The 16,640-nt window shown below is 25.1% G+C and overlaps 2 protein-coding genes across 2 annotated transcripts; both read right to left on the bottom strand.

Annotated features, from left to right (window-relative positions):
• Nucleotides 1-139: 139 nt before the first annotated feature.
• On the bottom strand, nucleotides 140-3,570 carry LOC145833337 (G-protein coupled receptor 84-like). The gene is made up of 7 exons (XM_082940519.1): nucleotides 3,522-3,570; nucleotides 2,624-2,821; nucleotides 2,084-2,239; nucleotides 1,590-1,773; nucleotides 734-880; nucleotides 617-660; nucleotides 140-446 (listed from the first exon to the last, which is right to left on the bottom strand). Exons 1-7 carry the CDS (start codon nucleotides 3,530-3,532, stop codon nucleotides 140-142), a joined length of 1,047 nt encoding a protein of 348 aa, XP_082796645.1. The 5' UTR covers nucleotides 3,533-3,570.
• A 3,472-nt stretch (nucleotides 3,571-7,042) lies between these two features.
• LOC145833336 (very-long-chain 3-oxoacyl-CoA reductase-like) lies at nucleotides 7,043-15,651 on the bottom strand. Its single transcript, XM_082940518.1, has 8 exons — nucleotides 15,597-15,651; nucleotides 11,884-11,973; nucleotides 11,586-11,632; nucleotides 11,261-11,336; nucleotides 10,463-10,680; nucleotides 10,128-10,310; nucleotides 8,315-8,464; nucleotides 7,043-7,138 (listed from the first exon to the last, which is right to left on the bottom strand). Exons 1-8 carry the CDS (start codon nucleotides 15,649-15,651, stop codon nucleotides 7,043-7,045), a joined length of 915 nt encoding a protein of 304 aa, XP_082796644.1.
• Between the last annotated feature and the right edge of the window lie 989 nt (nucleotides 15,652-16,640).

The raw sequence follows: 16,640 nt of genomic DNA, 5'->3' as shown, positions 1-16,640 counted from the left end.
AGACAACTGAGTTAAAAATAATTTTCGTTAAATCTTTTATACTAATATGTACTTAAAAGATTTATTATTGTTATAAAATCATTATTTGTTAATTAAACATTAGCTTTTTTCAAGTATTAAATTATTAATCTTTTTTGTATCATCTGCGCACACTTCCTCTTTCATTTTTTGGAACTTCTTTGCCCACCAACTTGTATATGATGATCTTGTAGGCGTTCCTGAAGTTCGGGTTGAAAATGGCGTATATGATCGGGTTGAAGCAGGAGTTGAACCAGGACAGGTTGGAGGCGAGCATGTGAACGCGTACATCGAAGCACCTGCGACCAGGCAGAAGGTTGATGATGACGGAAGGCAGGAAAGTGACAGCGAACGCCGCACAAATCACCATCGAGACTTTAATCAGGCGCTGATTCGCTTTCTGAGCTCTGTTTATAAATTTTCGCTTTCTGATGGTTGGGTTTATAAATCAAAGTTTAAGGATTTTTTGTTCTTATTACTTAAAAGTGGCACTTAAAATCTCAGTGTAAATACGTTTAACTATAAATACCTTCCAAAAAAAAAGATTTAACTAATACTGTTTATTTATTTAAACAAATTAAGTACTTGAGCTACTTACCTTAATGCCGACTCGTTTTCTGCTTTTCTCATCGCATTTTGTGGCTAAAAAATAAAGCTGTGACAAACTTTTGATAGCTTAAAACAAATTTAGCTTTAAATTTTAAAATAAACGTACAGCATTTTTATCATAAGATGATTGAGATTTTTGCTTTCCAGATATTTTTCTTATTCTGTTCATTGACTGTATTCTTCTTACGAATATCAAGCTATACACACCAATCATCAGTGGAAAAGGCAAAAGTTGGAAGAGTAATCTTGTGAGCTATAGATTATAGCAAATTAATTAAAATATTAAAGAAATATTTGCGTTAAAATTTGTTTGTATTATAAGATAACATATTTTTTATTGAAAAGTTATAGATTCGATACGATAAGTAAAATAGTTTCGTATCAATAAATAATGGTTTAAAATTAAATAAAACATTTATAAATTACGTATAGTAAAATAAAATAGATTAACATGATTCGAGCTAATAAACAGATAACTAAAAAATTGCATATGAAAATTAAAAAAACTTAGTTTTTTTTTCTAGCTTAAAATAACTGTCTAGTTTTTTATACTTAACTAGTTGTTTTATAATTTGATAACTTTTTTTACATATTTATACTTGTTTAATTTTAAAAACTTTGTTTTTTTGCTTGTTTTTATAGGCCATAACATTAAAGTTTTATATTTACTTTCAATTTATGATGATTCATAAGTGAATCATTTATAAGTGTATTATTTAGCTTAAAAAATTATTAACTTGAAAAATTTTTAATTGTTTTTCGCACAAGTAAACATATTTACTTTCACATAGTTACTAGACTTTTCTTTTTAATACTTTTGATTTTCTAAGATAAAAATAAATCTCTAGAAGCAAGCTTGTATAAAAACTTTTGTTAATGTCGCCTGTCAAGTAAAGTATCAAAAAAAAAACTTCTTGATTAAAAATTTTACTCAAAAAACTCGAAATTAAGTTCACACAAACGTTGAAACTATCTCTTACCCACATGTACCCAGCGTAGCGGCTGAGGCAGATGTAAGTGCAGACCAGTTGGGATTTCAACCAGCCGGTCATCACCCCGTTCGTGCACCCCGAATCGTAACCGAAAAGAAACGGAAGGAGGAAAATGGGAGCAATCAGCCAACAGGCAAGGATTATCAGCTTTAAACTGTGTCAAGTTTCGATTATTTAATGATACAAAAAGATAAACGTAAAAGGGTATAAAAACTTCTTGATACTTTATTTTTCAAAGCAAAAATTAATTACATAGTAGCTTTTAAAACTATTGAGCTTTTTTTAAATATAATAACTAAAACATGCATACTTTAAAAAGAACTTTTAAACATCAGTTTTTCACAATTCTTTTTTTCAATAAGTTTAAATCTATTTAAAATTATATTTTACATTACTATTATAGTTTGAAAATACGTATACCTTAGACTTATTAAAGTAAGTTAGGATTTTAATTAAAAAATTACTTCAATCCTTCGTAAATTCTGCTGTAAAGATGTGGAAAAACTACTCCTATTAATCTGTTTATAGTTATAGCAACCAAAAAGGTAACACTTGAATAACCACAAGAAAAATATGAAAACTGTTGCAATCTTGCTGTAAAAGGATATTCTCGGAATGGCCTGTAAATTAGTATTTTTTTTAAACCTGCAGTAAAAATAAAGATTTGATTTTAGACTGTAAAAATGTATCTGAGATTTAACTAAACTCTTTTTATAATAAAAAAAATAATTTAAAAGCAAAATTTTTTTTTAAATGCTTAAAACTTATAGTCTTTTAATATTTTGGTTTATTAAAAACATTCAAGAGTTTAAGTCTTTTTTAGTTTTTGATCACTTTTTGATTACATGTTTAATTTCGTTTTCATTTTCTTTTTAGGTACTTTTTAGGCTCTTATAAAGCTTTGTTAATGTAGTAATAGCTTCAATCATTTTTTTCAAAAATGTTTAAAGAAAATTAATTAAAAGCAACAAAACTTAAGCATTTTTATTTATGCAAACACTAACCAGTCAGCTTGGACATACCCAGCAACGTTAAAAGGTAGCATCAAGCAAGCAGTAATCATGTCAATCATGCTTAAGTTTAAAATAAATAGATTAAACCCAGTTCTGAGTTTTTTTGTGGTAAAGTAAGCAACTATGGTCAGCAGATTACCAAATGTACCAACTATTATTGCAAAAATCCCTATGGTTATTCCAAAGTATCTATCATTTTAATTGAAATTAGTGTTCAAAAAAGTGAGTAACAATTTTATTTAAAAGTTTATTTTAAACTTAAAAAGGATTTTTTTATGAAAAAATATTTGACTTTAAGTAAGTATATTTTAAAAAAAATATTAAAAATTAAGCAAAACATTTATTTGAAAGAAAGTTTGAGTTAATAATTTTTTTTAACATATCTTTATGTAGTTTAGAACACAACTTTTAATATATAATTTTAAACCATATTTTTTTGCTTTGTTATGTTTTTTTAATCATCAAAACTAAACAACTAAAATATATAGTACGAACTATAAAAATAAGTCTGTGTATTTACCAGCAATTTATTTTGATTGTGCAGAACAGCACAACTTTTATAGTGTAGTCAGCTTTATTAACAATGTTAATAGTATATAAATATTTTAAATGTAGTTTTTTTTTATTTAGCCATTAGTTTATTTATTTTATAAGTGTATAAAAATTTATGCGTAGATATTTTCGAATAATATTTGAACATGAGCTATCTTGAAAATTAATTTTATAGATATTTTATTAGTGTTTTTTATTTATAAGTTAGGTTTACTACTTAGATTAAATAGTTTTTACATTTTATTAAACAATATATTTTTTTTAATTACAATCTTTGTTTTACAGTTTTGTTCGAACACTTCTTTGTTACTATTTTTTAATTAAACTAGCTAATTACCTGAAACTCATCGCTCTCTGTGTTTGTATTTGGGTAAAATTGTAAGTAGCACACTTTAGAATAATTGGTTTTGCTGTAGTATAGTTTTCAAAAGAACCAATAAAACCTTCAGTTGTCGTCATTTTAATAAAATTGTATATACCAAATTAATCAAATCTAAAACAATACTATAACTGATTGAAATTAGTAATTTCATATCTATCAAATGATTACAGTTTTTTTAAACTAATTCTAACAAATCAACTGTTTTACATAAAAAAAAAAGAAACTCTACTTTTTTCTTTTACTACGCGTAGTTTAAGTAGAACTAAGCAGCTTCATTCCGAAAAGTATTTAAACATTCTAAGAACACTGTTAAATCTGTACTTAGATATTTGTTTTATTATTTAATTAGAGTTTTTGTTGGCTTGCGGTTCTTTGTGAATTAGTATAAAGCGAGTTTGTTACAAAAACAAAAGCATTTTTTATTTGCATTGAACTGAAAGTCGTGATTAGCTCTAAAATGAGCAACTACATGAACATTTGCATAATTGTTTGAGTTGGAAGTTTTGAAACCAATTTTTATCATTTTTCAACTACGCAGTAAAAATCTTCATTAATCAAATAAAATGTAGCTTTATTTTTCTAACTAACGCTTAAAAGGTGTATAGTAATGTATAAAACTACAGTTGCAAAAGCTCTTTTTATCTTTCAATTCGGTCTTATAATTTTGTGGTATTTTGCTAAATACTGTTTGCTACATTTAATTTTGCTTCTTAATAGATTTACCAAGGTATTTAAAAAATATTCAAAAACAATCAGTAACAACTTTCCTGTTTCCTTTTAGATTATTTTTCTTTGATTTCACTTTTACTTTATCTTTTGTCTTAACACTTGTAAATTAACTTGAAAACACTTTATAGGGATCTAAACTCCTATTAAAAATGACTTAGTTCAAAAAAAATTTTGTTATTAAAAACTTTATTTTTTGTTTATCTTAATTTTTGTTGACGTAGTTAATTAGTTTTTCTTAGAGCAGTATTCCTTTGTACAGCCCTTGTATATAAAGATATATAATAAATAAAACATTACAAGTTATTCTTTAAACATTTCGTACTGCATTGAACCATTTATGACTAAAGTTCTGCTTTATTTAACATAGAATGTTTATTAACCTCAATAAAAGATGTTCTATTATCTTTCTTGTTTATTTATTGTTACTATCACTGTTACCCCTAACCCTTACCCTAGGTTGGGTAAGCAGTTCTCGGATTTGATCGGGTGGGAATTGAGCGCGGGTGAGAAATGATCGCGGATTGGAACTGAGCGGTTCCCAACAAAAGTATTATTGGCTATATTATTTCTTTTCACTTTAGTATAAAAGAGAAAAATACTTAAAATTTTTCAAATTAAAACTTTAGCTATAAAATAATAAGTTTTGTAAAAGATAAGCAAGTTAAAAAGAATTTGAGCGTTTATTGTTATGAAAGTTAATCTTTGGAGTTTTGAATTAATAAGTTCCACTTTTGATTAGTGTAATTGAACTGTAAAAAACTGTTTCATATTCACTATGCTTTGCAATACTAGTTTTATTAATTTTACAAAATGTGTCTAGCTGAATAACTTTAATTATGAAACTTAAATTTGTTTTAAAATTAATGGAAAAGTTGTGTTAGTAAAAAAATTGAAATATTTTATTTCATTTTATTTTTAATTTAAAAAACTTCCAAAACATTTATTTCATTTTAAAAGCTATAAGTATATGAACTTTCTACTATTAAGTTCGATGAGTTTAGACTAGTTCAGTACTATCTTTAAGTTGAATTTTTTTTCAAGTGTACTTGATAAGCGTTAAACTAAATATAATTTAAACAATAAATAAGCAGCCAAAATATAGAAATAAAGTGTTCTATAAAAAGGCCGTTTTAGTTCAGTTCCACTGACGACTGATACTTTATAGTACAAACATGTACAACATAAGATATAGCGTAAAATGGCATTAATTCCTAGAGATCAAAACAAGCAGGGCCCGTTGGAAAATCAAACCAACTGTTTTATACGGAGACACTTTATTTGTCTGAATACGTTTGCTGCACACGTAATATTTATAGCTTTACAGAGTCAACTTAATTTTTGCAAGTAAAAAGTTAAACTTTTAGTAAATATACATGAAAAGTTTATACATAATAAAGATAATTTATACATATACTGTAAAAGTTTACAACTTAAGTTTAATTTTACTCTTATTTGTTAAGTCATAAACGTTGACAATATTAAACCTATTATAAACAAGCCTCGTATCACTTTTATTTGGTAAACACACTCCATGACTTAGAGCTTTTTATTTTTTGTTTTATTTATGTTGGTAAATTATTTAAATATTTTAGTTGAATTAATGTTTGACTTAAAACGTGTGTTTTTAACCAATCGTCTTACGCAATAACATACCCGGGCTCTTATTTACAAAAAAACTGAAAATTTTAATTTCCTTAGGTTTGAATTTTTTTTTAACATGTTGGCCACACCAACATTTTCATGCATTCTTTAATGCTTGTTGCCAATCTATAGTTTTTATTGTGAAAAGTCGCTTATAGTTAGCGTCAGTCAGTCTATTTTATCTTTATGCTGTACGAAAAAGAATCTTAATCAGCAAAATTTTGTGTATTGCACATTAAGGCTGATTTCAGCTTAAAAATTTATAAGATACACTTTTTACTAAATATAACTATAGCAATTATGAAGCACATGGTTTGGTAAGTGTTGTATAAAATCAACTCTATCGTATAAACGTTAACAAAAAATCTTCTAAGAGCTTGTATGTTCGAATATTTCATTTACTTAGAAAGACTAAATTCCATTTCTTTGACTATAAAAATTGATAATGAGTTTGTAGTTAAGTTTTTTTTAAGACTAAAAAAAACAGAACTTAAAGTTTATTGATTATTATATCGTTTAACAAGTTTTATTGATTTGTTTAATATTAAAAAGTAAAAAAGCTTTTTTTTGTCTGTATGTTTGTATATTGTAATATTGAAAAAAAAAACTACGTATACAATTTACAGTCAGAAACCTTTAATTTTTTTATTTTAATAAAATTTTAATTAGAGGTTAACAAACTAAAGAACGCGAATTAACACTCACTATAAACCTTTAAACTAAAACAACTTAAACTTTTTTTAATGTATTATTAATCAAATCTCTGTAATTATGTCATAATATTTTTTTCACTTTTTTTGATAAACTTAAAGAAAGGCATACGATAGCCTTTGTATACTAATTCACATCCAGTTATTCATTAAATATTGCCGAGTCCTGATTTACACGGTTAAACAGTGTACATTTTTTTATACTCTATAAAAATCACTATAAATACTATTTGTGTAATAAAAAATAGTTGTCAATTTTGGAGATTTTTTTTTTCACTTTAGAATACTATCAAAAAATACAAACAGTTGTACAGTAATAAAAAGCTTTTAAAGTATAAGCTGAAAAACTATAACAATTTAAATTATTTTTTTGTAAAAGGTTTTAAGTTTTAAAACTTATTCACTCTTTTCGTTTTTCTTGTTCCATCTTTTTTGAAACTCCTTTAACTTTTTGTCGAGTATCCACTTAGGACCACTACTAAGTAGAGCAGCCTGAAAATTTTCATCATAAAAAAAATATTAATTTTTTTCTTTAATACACAGCGTCCAAAATTTAAACCAGGAATTTTACTAAATTTATAACAAAAATCTTTTGAAAAGACAAATGTTTTAAGCAAAAACAAAATGACAATATTAGATGCTTCTATAAATGATATTTAATCTATTTCAAGGTTTACAAAAAATTTTAAATATTTTCTCATTGCTATCGATGAAACAAAACCCAAAAGTATTTTTCAACTTGCACTTTATTGGCATATCTTTTTTGTAATTTGATCAATAAAATATATTTAATTGATTTATAGTCATTTCAATTTCTTCTTTCCATGACAAAAATAAGTTTTTTAGTAGATACTTTTTTTAATTAGGGATGAATTTTTTTTGTTAAATCAACTTATTTTTTTTTTTTTAATTCAATGTTCTAATTTAAAGTTGGTTAAGTCGAAAATCAATGAATGGATATATACTTATCCAATTTAATTTGTTTGTTAGCTAGAACCTAGTAATAGCTAATAAAAAATAATAAAATTATACTATGAAGGTAATTTAGCAAACATTTTTTTGAAAAGGTTAAACTAGTGATCTACCGAAGTCAGTGTTCCGGCCCTTTTTACTAAGGTCCTGTTTTGTGGAAATGATGGACCAATAGTTTTAAGCCTGTTTACAGTTTGCTTTTTTTAGCGGGTAAAAATCCATGCTACAACAACCAATTACAAATTAAAAGAATTACAAATTGCAATTTAATATGAGTTTACTATTATTTGTAAGCTTTTATAAAGTTTTGTTTAAAAAAAATAACATAATTGTATAAAATAATTTTATACTACCTTACAATAAAACAGTTTCTATTCGAAAAATGTTTTATTGATTAACTGAAGATATCTTTAAACTATTTTAAACGAGTGAAACATTAATAAGGTAATAAATTTAAAAAATTTCCAGTGGAATAGTTTTTATTAATAAAGTTTTGTCCTTTTGAATTTTGCACTTAAAACTTATTTCCTTATAGTAACAAGTTATTAAAATTAAATGCAGTATTTACAATTTCATATTAAACAAGTTTTTATTTTCATATATTAAAAAAATATACTTAATCAAATTTCAAATATATAATTTTACTTTATGCGGACTATTCAATAGTTATAACAAATTTGTTATTTTAGAACTTACTACAATTTCATGCAAGAAGCTTCCATGGGTACTTTTAACCTTACCAACGGTGGCAAGAACACTTTTGACATATTCTTCTGGTTGAGCAGTGAAGATGTCAAACTTCATGTTTTTGATCATGTCAGTTTGAACAAAATAAGGCTTAACACTCTGTTAAATGTTTTTCTAATAAAAAAAATTAATTTATCCAATTCAAACACTTTGTTACTTTGAGTAGTGGTAACTTTGCGACTACGATTTGAATAAATTGAGTGTTAAAAGTTTTAATACAATTGTACAAACAATTAAATTAATGAAGATAAAGAAAAATATTAAATAACAATTTATTACGTTTGACAATAAAAAGAGCTCTGTTACAATATGTCTTAGTACACGAAACCTTTTTTAAATATTTTATCAATAGTAAAAGATGTAATACACGAAATACTACTAATTTTTTGTACTTTTTTTAAGTTTAAAATATCAAAATTTATTTTAAAATATTACATTTTATAATTTTTTTACAATATCTGAACCTCAAATTTTTTCTGAATTAGTATTTATAGTTATGTGACGACTTTTTGTTAGGCTAACATAAATTACTGCATAAAAGTCTTAGAAATTTTGTTTATTAAACATATGTATAAAAAGAAAATCAAAACAACAATAAATTTTACATAGTTTTCAGTAAAAATTTGAACTACTTTATCTCAAACCCTGAACCAAAATATAAACTTAAACATACACATTTAAAAAAAGTGTGATCTATTATTTTAATTGCTTCTATGACAGAAGTAGTATCAATCATGTACTCGAAATTAGGTCAAAATAATTAAACACCATCAACCTAATTTCATACTAAACTTCAAAGAAGGAGAACAAATGCTAAATTAAAAATTGATTTAACCAAAAAAATTATTCAGATTATTCATGATTTCCACAATATAAATTTTGGTGGTAAAAATTACAAAATAAGTAGATTTTAAGTTTTATGAAAACTATATAATATGAGTAATTTGCTTAAAGTAGAATAAACAGGTCGGAGTAACTTTTGCAATAGGGGACACTTTTTGCACAGTGTCACTTTTGCACGGATTGATATTTTTGCACGTCGTAACTTTTGCACAGCGTCAGTTTATCACGGGTTGAAACTTAGTTTCAGTTAACTGGTAATCAGTTCCTCCTGTCAGCTTAGAAAGCGTTTAAAATGATTGTAGCGTTTGTATATTATCTCTGTTACACTTACCCTTGGTTGGTAAGGTCGGTAACAGGTTCCTTCTGCTGGATTGGTGAGCGGCGCTTGAAGATTGCAGCGGTGACTTAAACAAGTCAAAATGACAAAATTAAACAAGTCAAAATGACGTTTCGTACAAAATTAACAATCGAGAGAAAGTAACATAGAAAAATTGACGACTTGTGAAATAGTGACTAGTCGTGCAAAAGTGACTTCGTGCAAAACAGACCGATCCTCTAAATAAGCACGTTGTTCTTAGTGCAAACAAAACAAAGGTGCTAAACTATTTACAACATCTTTTTTAGTTCAAATTGTATTTTTGCCTTTTACGCTTTTATTTATGATGAAATTGATTAATTTTTATTTTATTTCATCATTTACATGAATCAGATCAATATTAGTTTCACAAAGTTGTTATTACAGACAAACTATGTATTAAATAGAAACATTTTTTTTTCTATTTTAAGTTGGTTTTAAACTTCAATTATTAAAGTTAGGTATGATTGTAAAAACTGTAAAACGATGTTTTATATTACTTAACAAAATGAATTTTTAAAGAATATAATTCAACTAAACTTTGAATGTTTTTTGATTACTTACCATAACCTCAACTCCAGAAGTTTCACATTCAATAGACATAGCTGTTGTGAAGTAATCAACAAAACTTTTTGTAGCACCGTACAATGAAATGAAAGGAAGAGGTCTTACGGCGCTAAACGAAGAAATGTTAATTATAAGTCCCCTTCGCTTCTTCATCATACTAGGAAGTATCATGTGAGTGATCTTTTAAAGTTTTGTTTGTACTTTATAACTTTAAAAAAGTATGAAAAGTTGTTAATTTTGTTTTGTAAACTTTTTAGTTAACTTTTGCTTCAACAAACAAATCAAGTACTAAAAATTTTTCTAAACAAGAACTCAAATAAACTAAGTCTTACCCTCAAAATAGGAATGATGTTGACGTTAATAATATCATGGCATACTTCAACACAATCAGGCATATCTGAAAAACAACAAACTGGATGGGGCATTCCAACATTGTTTATTATTATACCAATATCAAGGTCTTTGATTGAGGCAAAAATTTCATCATATATTGACCGAGGACCACGAAAGTCAACAACCAGAACTATTGTCTGAACACCAAACCTTTTTTCTTTGTATTAGTGACATAAATAATAAGTTTTGACAGACCTTATTTAACTTTGAAAACAGTTGATAAAATAGTTTGTAAGTTAAACACACAGAACTATGTAATATCATCTTTCATTAATTAAGCTGTATAATTAAAAAATAGTAATGAAGTTTTATTCATACCACTTAGTTTAGAAAAGTTTAATAGTAACTTTAAAATTTAACTTTCTATAAATAAAAATTAAAAAAACATTAACTAGTATGAAATATACTTGTTGTCTTTTACTGCCGCAAGTTTTAGTTTAAAAATACTTTTCAAAGTCATTTATATTTTTGTGCTCTCCCTTTTAAAGTCTTTTATATAGAGTGAAGCGTGTTTGAAAAGTAAAGTAATTTCAAAAAAATATTTTTAATGTATAAAATGTTTATCATCAACACTTACTAGATGTATATTTAATGTTATCAAAAGCTAAATTGGCATTACTAATTTAATGATCAAAAAAAAATATTTTTTAATCGAAAAATTCTTCTTTTTCAATCATTAAATGTCTTTAGAAATATGTTTTTTAGAATAATAAGTTACAAAATACAAATAAACTTACCAATATAGGCAGCAGTTTTGTTAACTTCATCTTTCATACAGTCAATCAATACCAAACTGACGCCTCTACTTGCAAGCTAAAAGTTTCTTTTCATAAGTTTGTTTAAAAATAAATCGATTTTTACAAAAAATATGGTAGATTTACAATAAATACCGCTAGTTTCTAGCTCAAGTATAACTTATGATACGTTTGTTAATTAACCTATTTATTTTTAAGCGTTACAACGTTAACTAATTTTTGTAAGTTTTTTAATAAACGAATAAACAAATCCATTATGTGTAAACTAGCCATGTTAATCAACTATTAATATAAATTTAATTTAAACTTGAATAGCGAAGGCCTTTCCAATTCCCCTGCTTGCTCCAGTTACCACTGAAATTTATAAAAAATTACTCATTGATAAAATTTTGTGAAGCTATTAAAGAAATGAATGTTTATTAAACTACTTTACATAAAGTTTAAAAAATTTAGATATCAAAATTTAGTTTTGTTTAAACAACTTTTACTATGCTAGAAATTAATGCTTATAGTATATGAGTAGACAAGACACAATTAACAAGTCTTATGTATATCAGAAAATGTTAAACTTAAATTTTCAACAGTATTTGTGTTAAAAGGAATACCTGCCCATTTCCCGAACTTTTTAAAGTTCACGTAAGATTTAAATCCAAATGTTTTTATAGTTTTGTATATCCATAGAAGTAGCTTCCATGCTTTAAAAACAAAATAAATGCTTCCAGATAAAATTAATATTTTATATATTGTACTATCCTCATCAGATAATAAAAACTTCATTGACTAGGCTTCTGTTTTACATTTGTTGAACTAAATTAAAATAAATCTGCAAAAAGTATTAAAAAAACTGACCTTCAGTAAATTTACAAAACGGTTTTTTTTAATTAAAAATAATCCAAAAATAAACTTGCTTGTTTTAATTTATACAGATGCATTTTTTCAAACAAGTTAGTGTTACTTTTAATATAAAAGATAAAAAACATGCTATTAGAAAACCCCTATTTCTACATTATAATTAGTTTTGTAAACTCATAAATTTGGAAAAACTAAACATTTTTTCAACCTATTTTTAAGAAGTAAACACTTTTCAGCTATAACTAAAGTATTTAAGGTAAGATTTCTTGTATAATTTATCATTATTTGGCTATAAGCAACGAACATAAAAATTCTTGAATAGTAAAAAAAACACCTTAAGTAGTATAATGGAAAAAAAGAAAGTTTTGACGTAAGTAACAATAATTATTTACTAGATCTCACTTAAAACACCTTAAGTAATATTTAAAGTGCTACCTAATAAATGATTATTATTACCTACGTCAAAACTTTCTTTTTTTTCATTAAGCTAATATTTTAAATTCTTATGTTTCAAAATATTTCAGCAACAATAGATAATAAAAAGTTGAGCTTACAGTACCGTATCGAATTAAAGTTCAAATTATAAAAGAACAATGTTTTAGTAACCAACACCGTCTAAAATACTAACATAAATTCTTCTTTTTTTATTTATTTTAGTTTTAGCATGTAACGAAGGTAGATTAAAAGTCTTTCAACATATAATTTTGATAAATTTACGTTTTGATAACTATACAGTTGTAAAAACTTTTTTTTTTTTTTTGATGTGTAATTTTTTGTAGGTTAAACTAATATTAAACATTTAAAAAGTATAACTACTACATTTTAGATTTTACAGTTTAAGTTTGACAACCCAAACTACAACAGTTTATTACTACAGCTCACTTTATTTTAAAAAATAACGGAGAATTAACTACGACAATATGCGACAACAAAATTATACTAATTTTAATAGTTTAGAAAAACTAAATAGAGTTTTTTAGTTAAGACAAATAACTATATAGTTTAGATAATCAAATATTAGTTTATTTAATGTAGTTATATCTTAAAAAAGGTTTTGTTCACAAAATTTTATGATTATTTTAGATGATTTCTATTGACGAAAATTCAAAAAATACTCTTCTGACATTTAACTTTTAGCAACTTATTCACTTTTTTTTTTTTAATGTACTTATTTACTAACGTACATGTCTTTTAATTTGTACCACTTAAAGTTTTATACTTGTAGTCTACAAATGGTAGATATACTTCTTAACGTAAATAAGTCTATATTTGTTTAACATAATGTTACTAAACAATACTTGGTAAAATTTTATAAATCAAAATATTTAAAAACCTTTTTATTTTGATCGTGATGATTTCATGAAATAAAACTTTATCTACTTAATTCGATTAGGTCCATTATTTTTACACATCATTAAACTTATAATTGGTTTCAACAAAAAGAGTTTTTTATCATTTACTAATATGTCAACAACAATATATTAAGTTTTTACCTTAATTCAAAACGAAACTTATTGTATATTTAGATTGCTTTATTTTTTCCTAAAGATGAAAATTTAAATGAAAATTGTTAATGAATTGTTATCGAGAGTTTTTAACTATAATATTTATCGCTTTTTTACAACAAAAAGCTTAACAGTTTAATTTCACAAGTTCTTCAAAAATATATCAAATTTAATTCTTATACGAAAAATAAAGTATTTTAGTTTTACTAAAAAAATATTTTTTTTAGTTTTAAAAACTTTATTTAGTATATTAAACGCATGAACAAAGCCTATTTTAAAACTGGGTTTTCCAACTAGCGGTGCTCGCACCCCTTGGGAGTGCGAGGCAGCATCCAAGGGGGTGCGAGATGGTTTTCAATTTAGTTTGATAAATAAGGAGATTTTTATTTAACTTGGGCGACTGTAAACCGAAATATTATTTACCAAACAAGACGTAACTATAAATTTTCAAAGCTAACAAGCTGTTCAAATCATATAAAAAGGAGTTCAGGATGAAGAGCAAAAAAAAAAAGATCTTAAGTCGTTTTAAAACTAATTTTGAAACTTACACTAGTTATTATGTACTTATCATGTACTGCAAGGGGTACGAGAACAAATTAAAATATTTTAGGGGTTCGGGGCATCAAAAAGGTTGGGAACTACTGTCTTAAAATAAACAATCAATAAAAACTTTCATACTGGTATGTTTAATATGCAAAAAAAATGATTAAATTCAAATTAAAATAAGAATATTGAAAAGTTTATAGACTTAAAATTTTTAAAACATTTTGGTTATACTTAACTTCGTCAATCTATGTAGTTTAACTTTCGATAAATATTTTTTCTCCACTAGTTCTTCGGAATATTATACTTTTATTGGTAAATTAGTCCAATATATTTGTCGGTGCTTAATGTAAAATTTATAAAATATATATTTTTAAACAAAATTGTTGAGAACCTAGACTTAATTTAGCGAACGTTTTAAAACCAAGATTACTATTTAAAAACCACTTTTTCAGCTATATTGATTGTTTTATTTAGAACAATCTCTAGATTTGTAAGAATTGTAAGAAAATTATTTCTTAACATAATCTACATTATATACAAACTCAAGGGCTTAGTAGACACCCTGGTTTTTATATAGTATTTAAAACAATTTTATACGTAGCTTGATTTAACAATATGTTTTATTTTAATAAAAATAGTATTGGTATTACTCTTACTCTTTACAAGTTTATCTATACTACATGTACAAATATTTAACTACTTTTAGTATCTTAAACCTTAAAACTTTGTTTTTATTGAGTTTTTAAAACAGTTTTGTATTTGTCAATAAAGTAATTATTTCAAAGACGTTAAAGTTAGACTAATATATTATTTTGTTTAATAAATATTTAGTTAATTTTGTAACTGTTAGCAGGAGAAATTTATGTTTTAATTTATTTTTGACTGGAACAACTTTAAAAAATGTCGTACAACAATTCTGTCAAAACAAGAATACTTAAGAAAAACTAACTACAAAAGCTTGAAATTTATTAGTTGTTAAAACTATTTAAATTTAATATGTTGTTATTTAAATATTGTTTGTAAAAATGTAATTTATTATCGTAAGCTTAATTTTTATTTTTGTTTGTTTCAATAATACGAACAATTTTTCCATTTTTTAAATTAAAGGATTTCTTCATATTTTAAATTTATTTAAAGATTGCTACCCTTGATCTAAAGAAGGGGTATGCAAACTGCGGCCCGCAATCGAAAAATCTGCCGCCCGTGATGTAAATTTCAGCAGAAATTACAATTTAAAAAATTTCATAAAAACTTATAATTAGGCTTTTCAGTTAGTAATTGCTAATTACTAGTTCTTTACTATTGCAAATATTATAAAACTTTGATCTAAACAGTATTTTTATATTGAGTACTACAGTTTTTCAATATCTAAACTCTTGAAGGACTTCTTCTTTAAAAAACAACCCGCAATCAACTTTTATTAACAAAGTTGGCCTGCGACTTATACAAGGCTGCCGACCACTGATCCATAGTAATAAAGTAAATTAATCACTTTTTTTTTTCATAACATACCTGATCCTATATGGGAATTGAAAAAAATATTTTTTCTAATGAATTTAAGATTAAGTTACTAGTTCATGAACAAAATACAAAGCTAGTAAAAATATTGCAAGGGTTTCTATACATCAAAGTAGAAAATAAATTTAACCTAAACTATATAAATTAAATTATCATATATGAACAACAAAATATATAAAAAATTATTTTAAGTATTGTTACTCATAAACTATACAACTTATTTTACTTAAAAAGCTTAAGTTTTGTTTTAAAAACTTAAACTTTATTTTTTTAATACAGCTATTTAAATTTAAACTTCTTTAGTTAAACAACGTTTAATCAAAAATTTAAAAGTTTTTACTTATTTAGAATTTTTAATTAAAAAAATGTTTTCCTTTATAAACATTATTATGTAGAAAAATTTTATTATTTTAGATAACAAGCAATTTTTTTTTGTCAAAAGCTATTTAAAAGTTTAAGTTTAATTTTACAAATTTAAACTCAATTTGAAAAAAAGTTTTGGGTTTTTAAACTTATCTAGTTAAAAATTGTAAACCGTTACTTAAAAACTTAAGGTTTTTTTAAAAAACAAAACTTTACCCTTTATAAACACTTTCACAAATTTCACATAGTTTATAGTTATTATGTCTAACTTAGATAGTATAAATGATAAGTTGCCTGCAGCAAGTCCTGAACACAAGCCTGTTAGAAGGTCACCTCGCCTGCAGGAAAAGTATAAACAAAAAGGTCATATTGACAATCTACCCATAGAAAGTCAACCTGACACAACTGAGGCTTTGGATGTTGGCCCACCAACATCCGTAGCCAACACCCTCGTGTAATTTTCGTTTCGTGCAAACTTTTGCACTCGTGCAATTTAGTCCCCTCGTGTAATTAAGTAACCTCGAGCAATTTTGTCTTTGATTACCTACTTAAACATCTCTCGCTTGTGACGTAAAGAT

This window comes from Thalia democratica, chromosome 4, assembly GCF_965202585.1.
Source record: "Thalia democratica chromosome 4, ktThaDemo2.hap1.1, whole genome shotgun sequence".
Lineage (NCBI taxonomy): Eukaryota > Metazoa > Chordata > Thaliacea > Salpida > Salpidae > Thalia > Thalia democratica.
This window is presented reverse-complemented; position numbering and strand designations above follow the sequence as displayed.

Coding starts and splice junctions, on each gene's coding strand:
- LOC145833337 (XM_082940519.1), bottom strand. Junction 1,774..2,083: donor AGAATTTACGAAGGATTGAA/GTAATTTTTTAA, acceptor AACTTGACACAG/TTTAAAGCTGATAATCCTTG. Junction 881..1,589: donor GGGTAAGAGATAGTTTCAAC/GTTTGTGTGAAC, acceptor TATAATCTATAG/CTCACAAGATTACTCTTCCA.
- LOC145833336 (XM_082940518.1), bottom strand. CDS start 15,651: ATGGATCAGTGGTCGGCAGCCTTGTATAAGTCGCAGGCCAACTTTGTT. Junction 11,337..11,585: donor GAAAGGCCTTCGCTATTCAA/GTTTAAATTAAA, acceptor AGAAACTTTTAG/CTTGCAAGTAGAGGCGTCAG. Junction 10,311..10,462: donor ACATCATTCCTATTTTGAGG/GTAAGACTTAGT, acceptor AAACTTTAAAAG/ATCACTCACATGATACTTCC.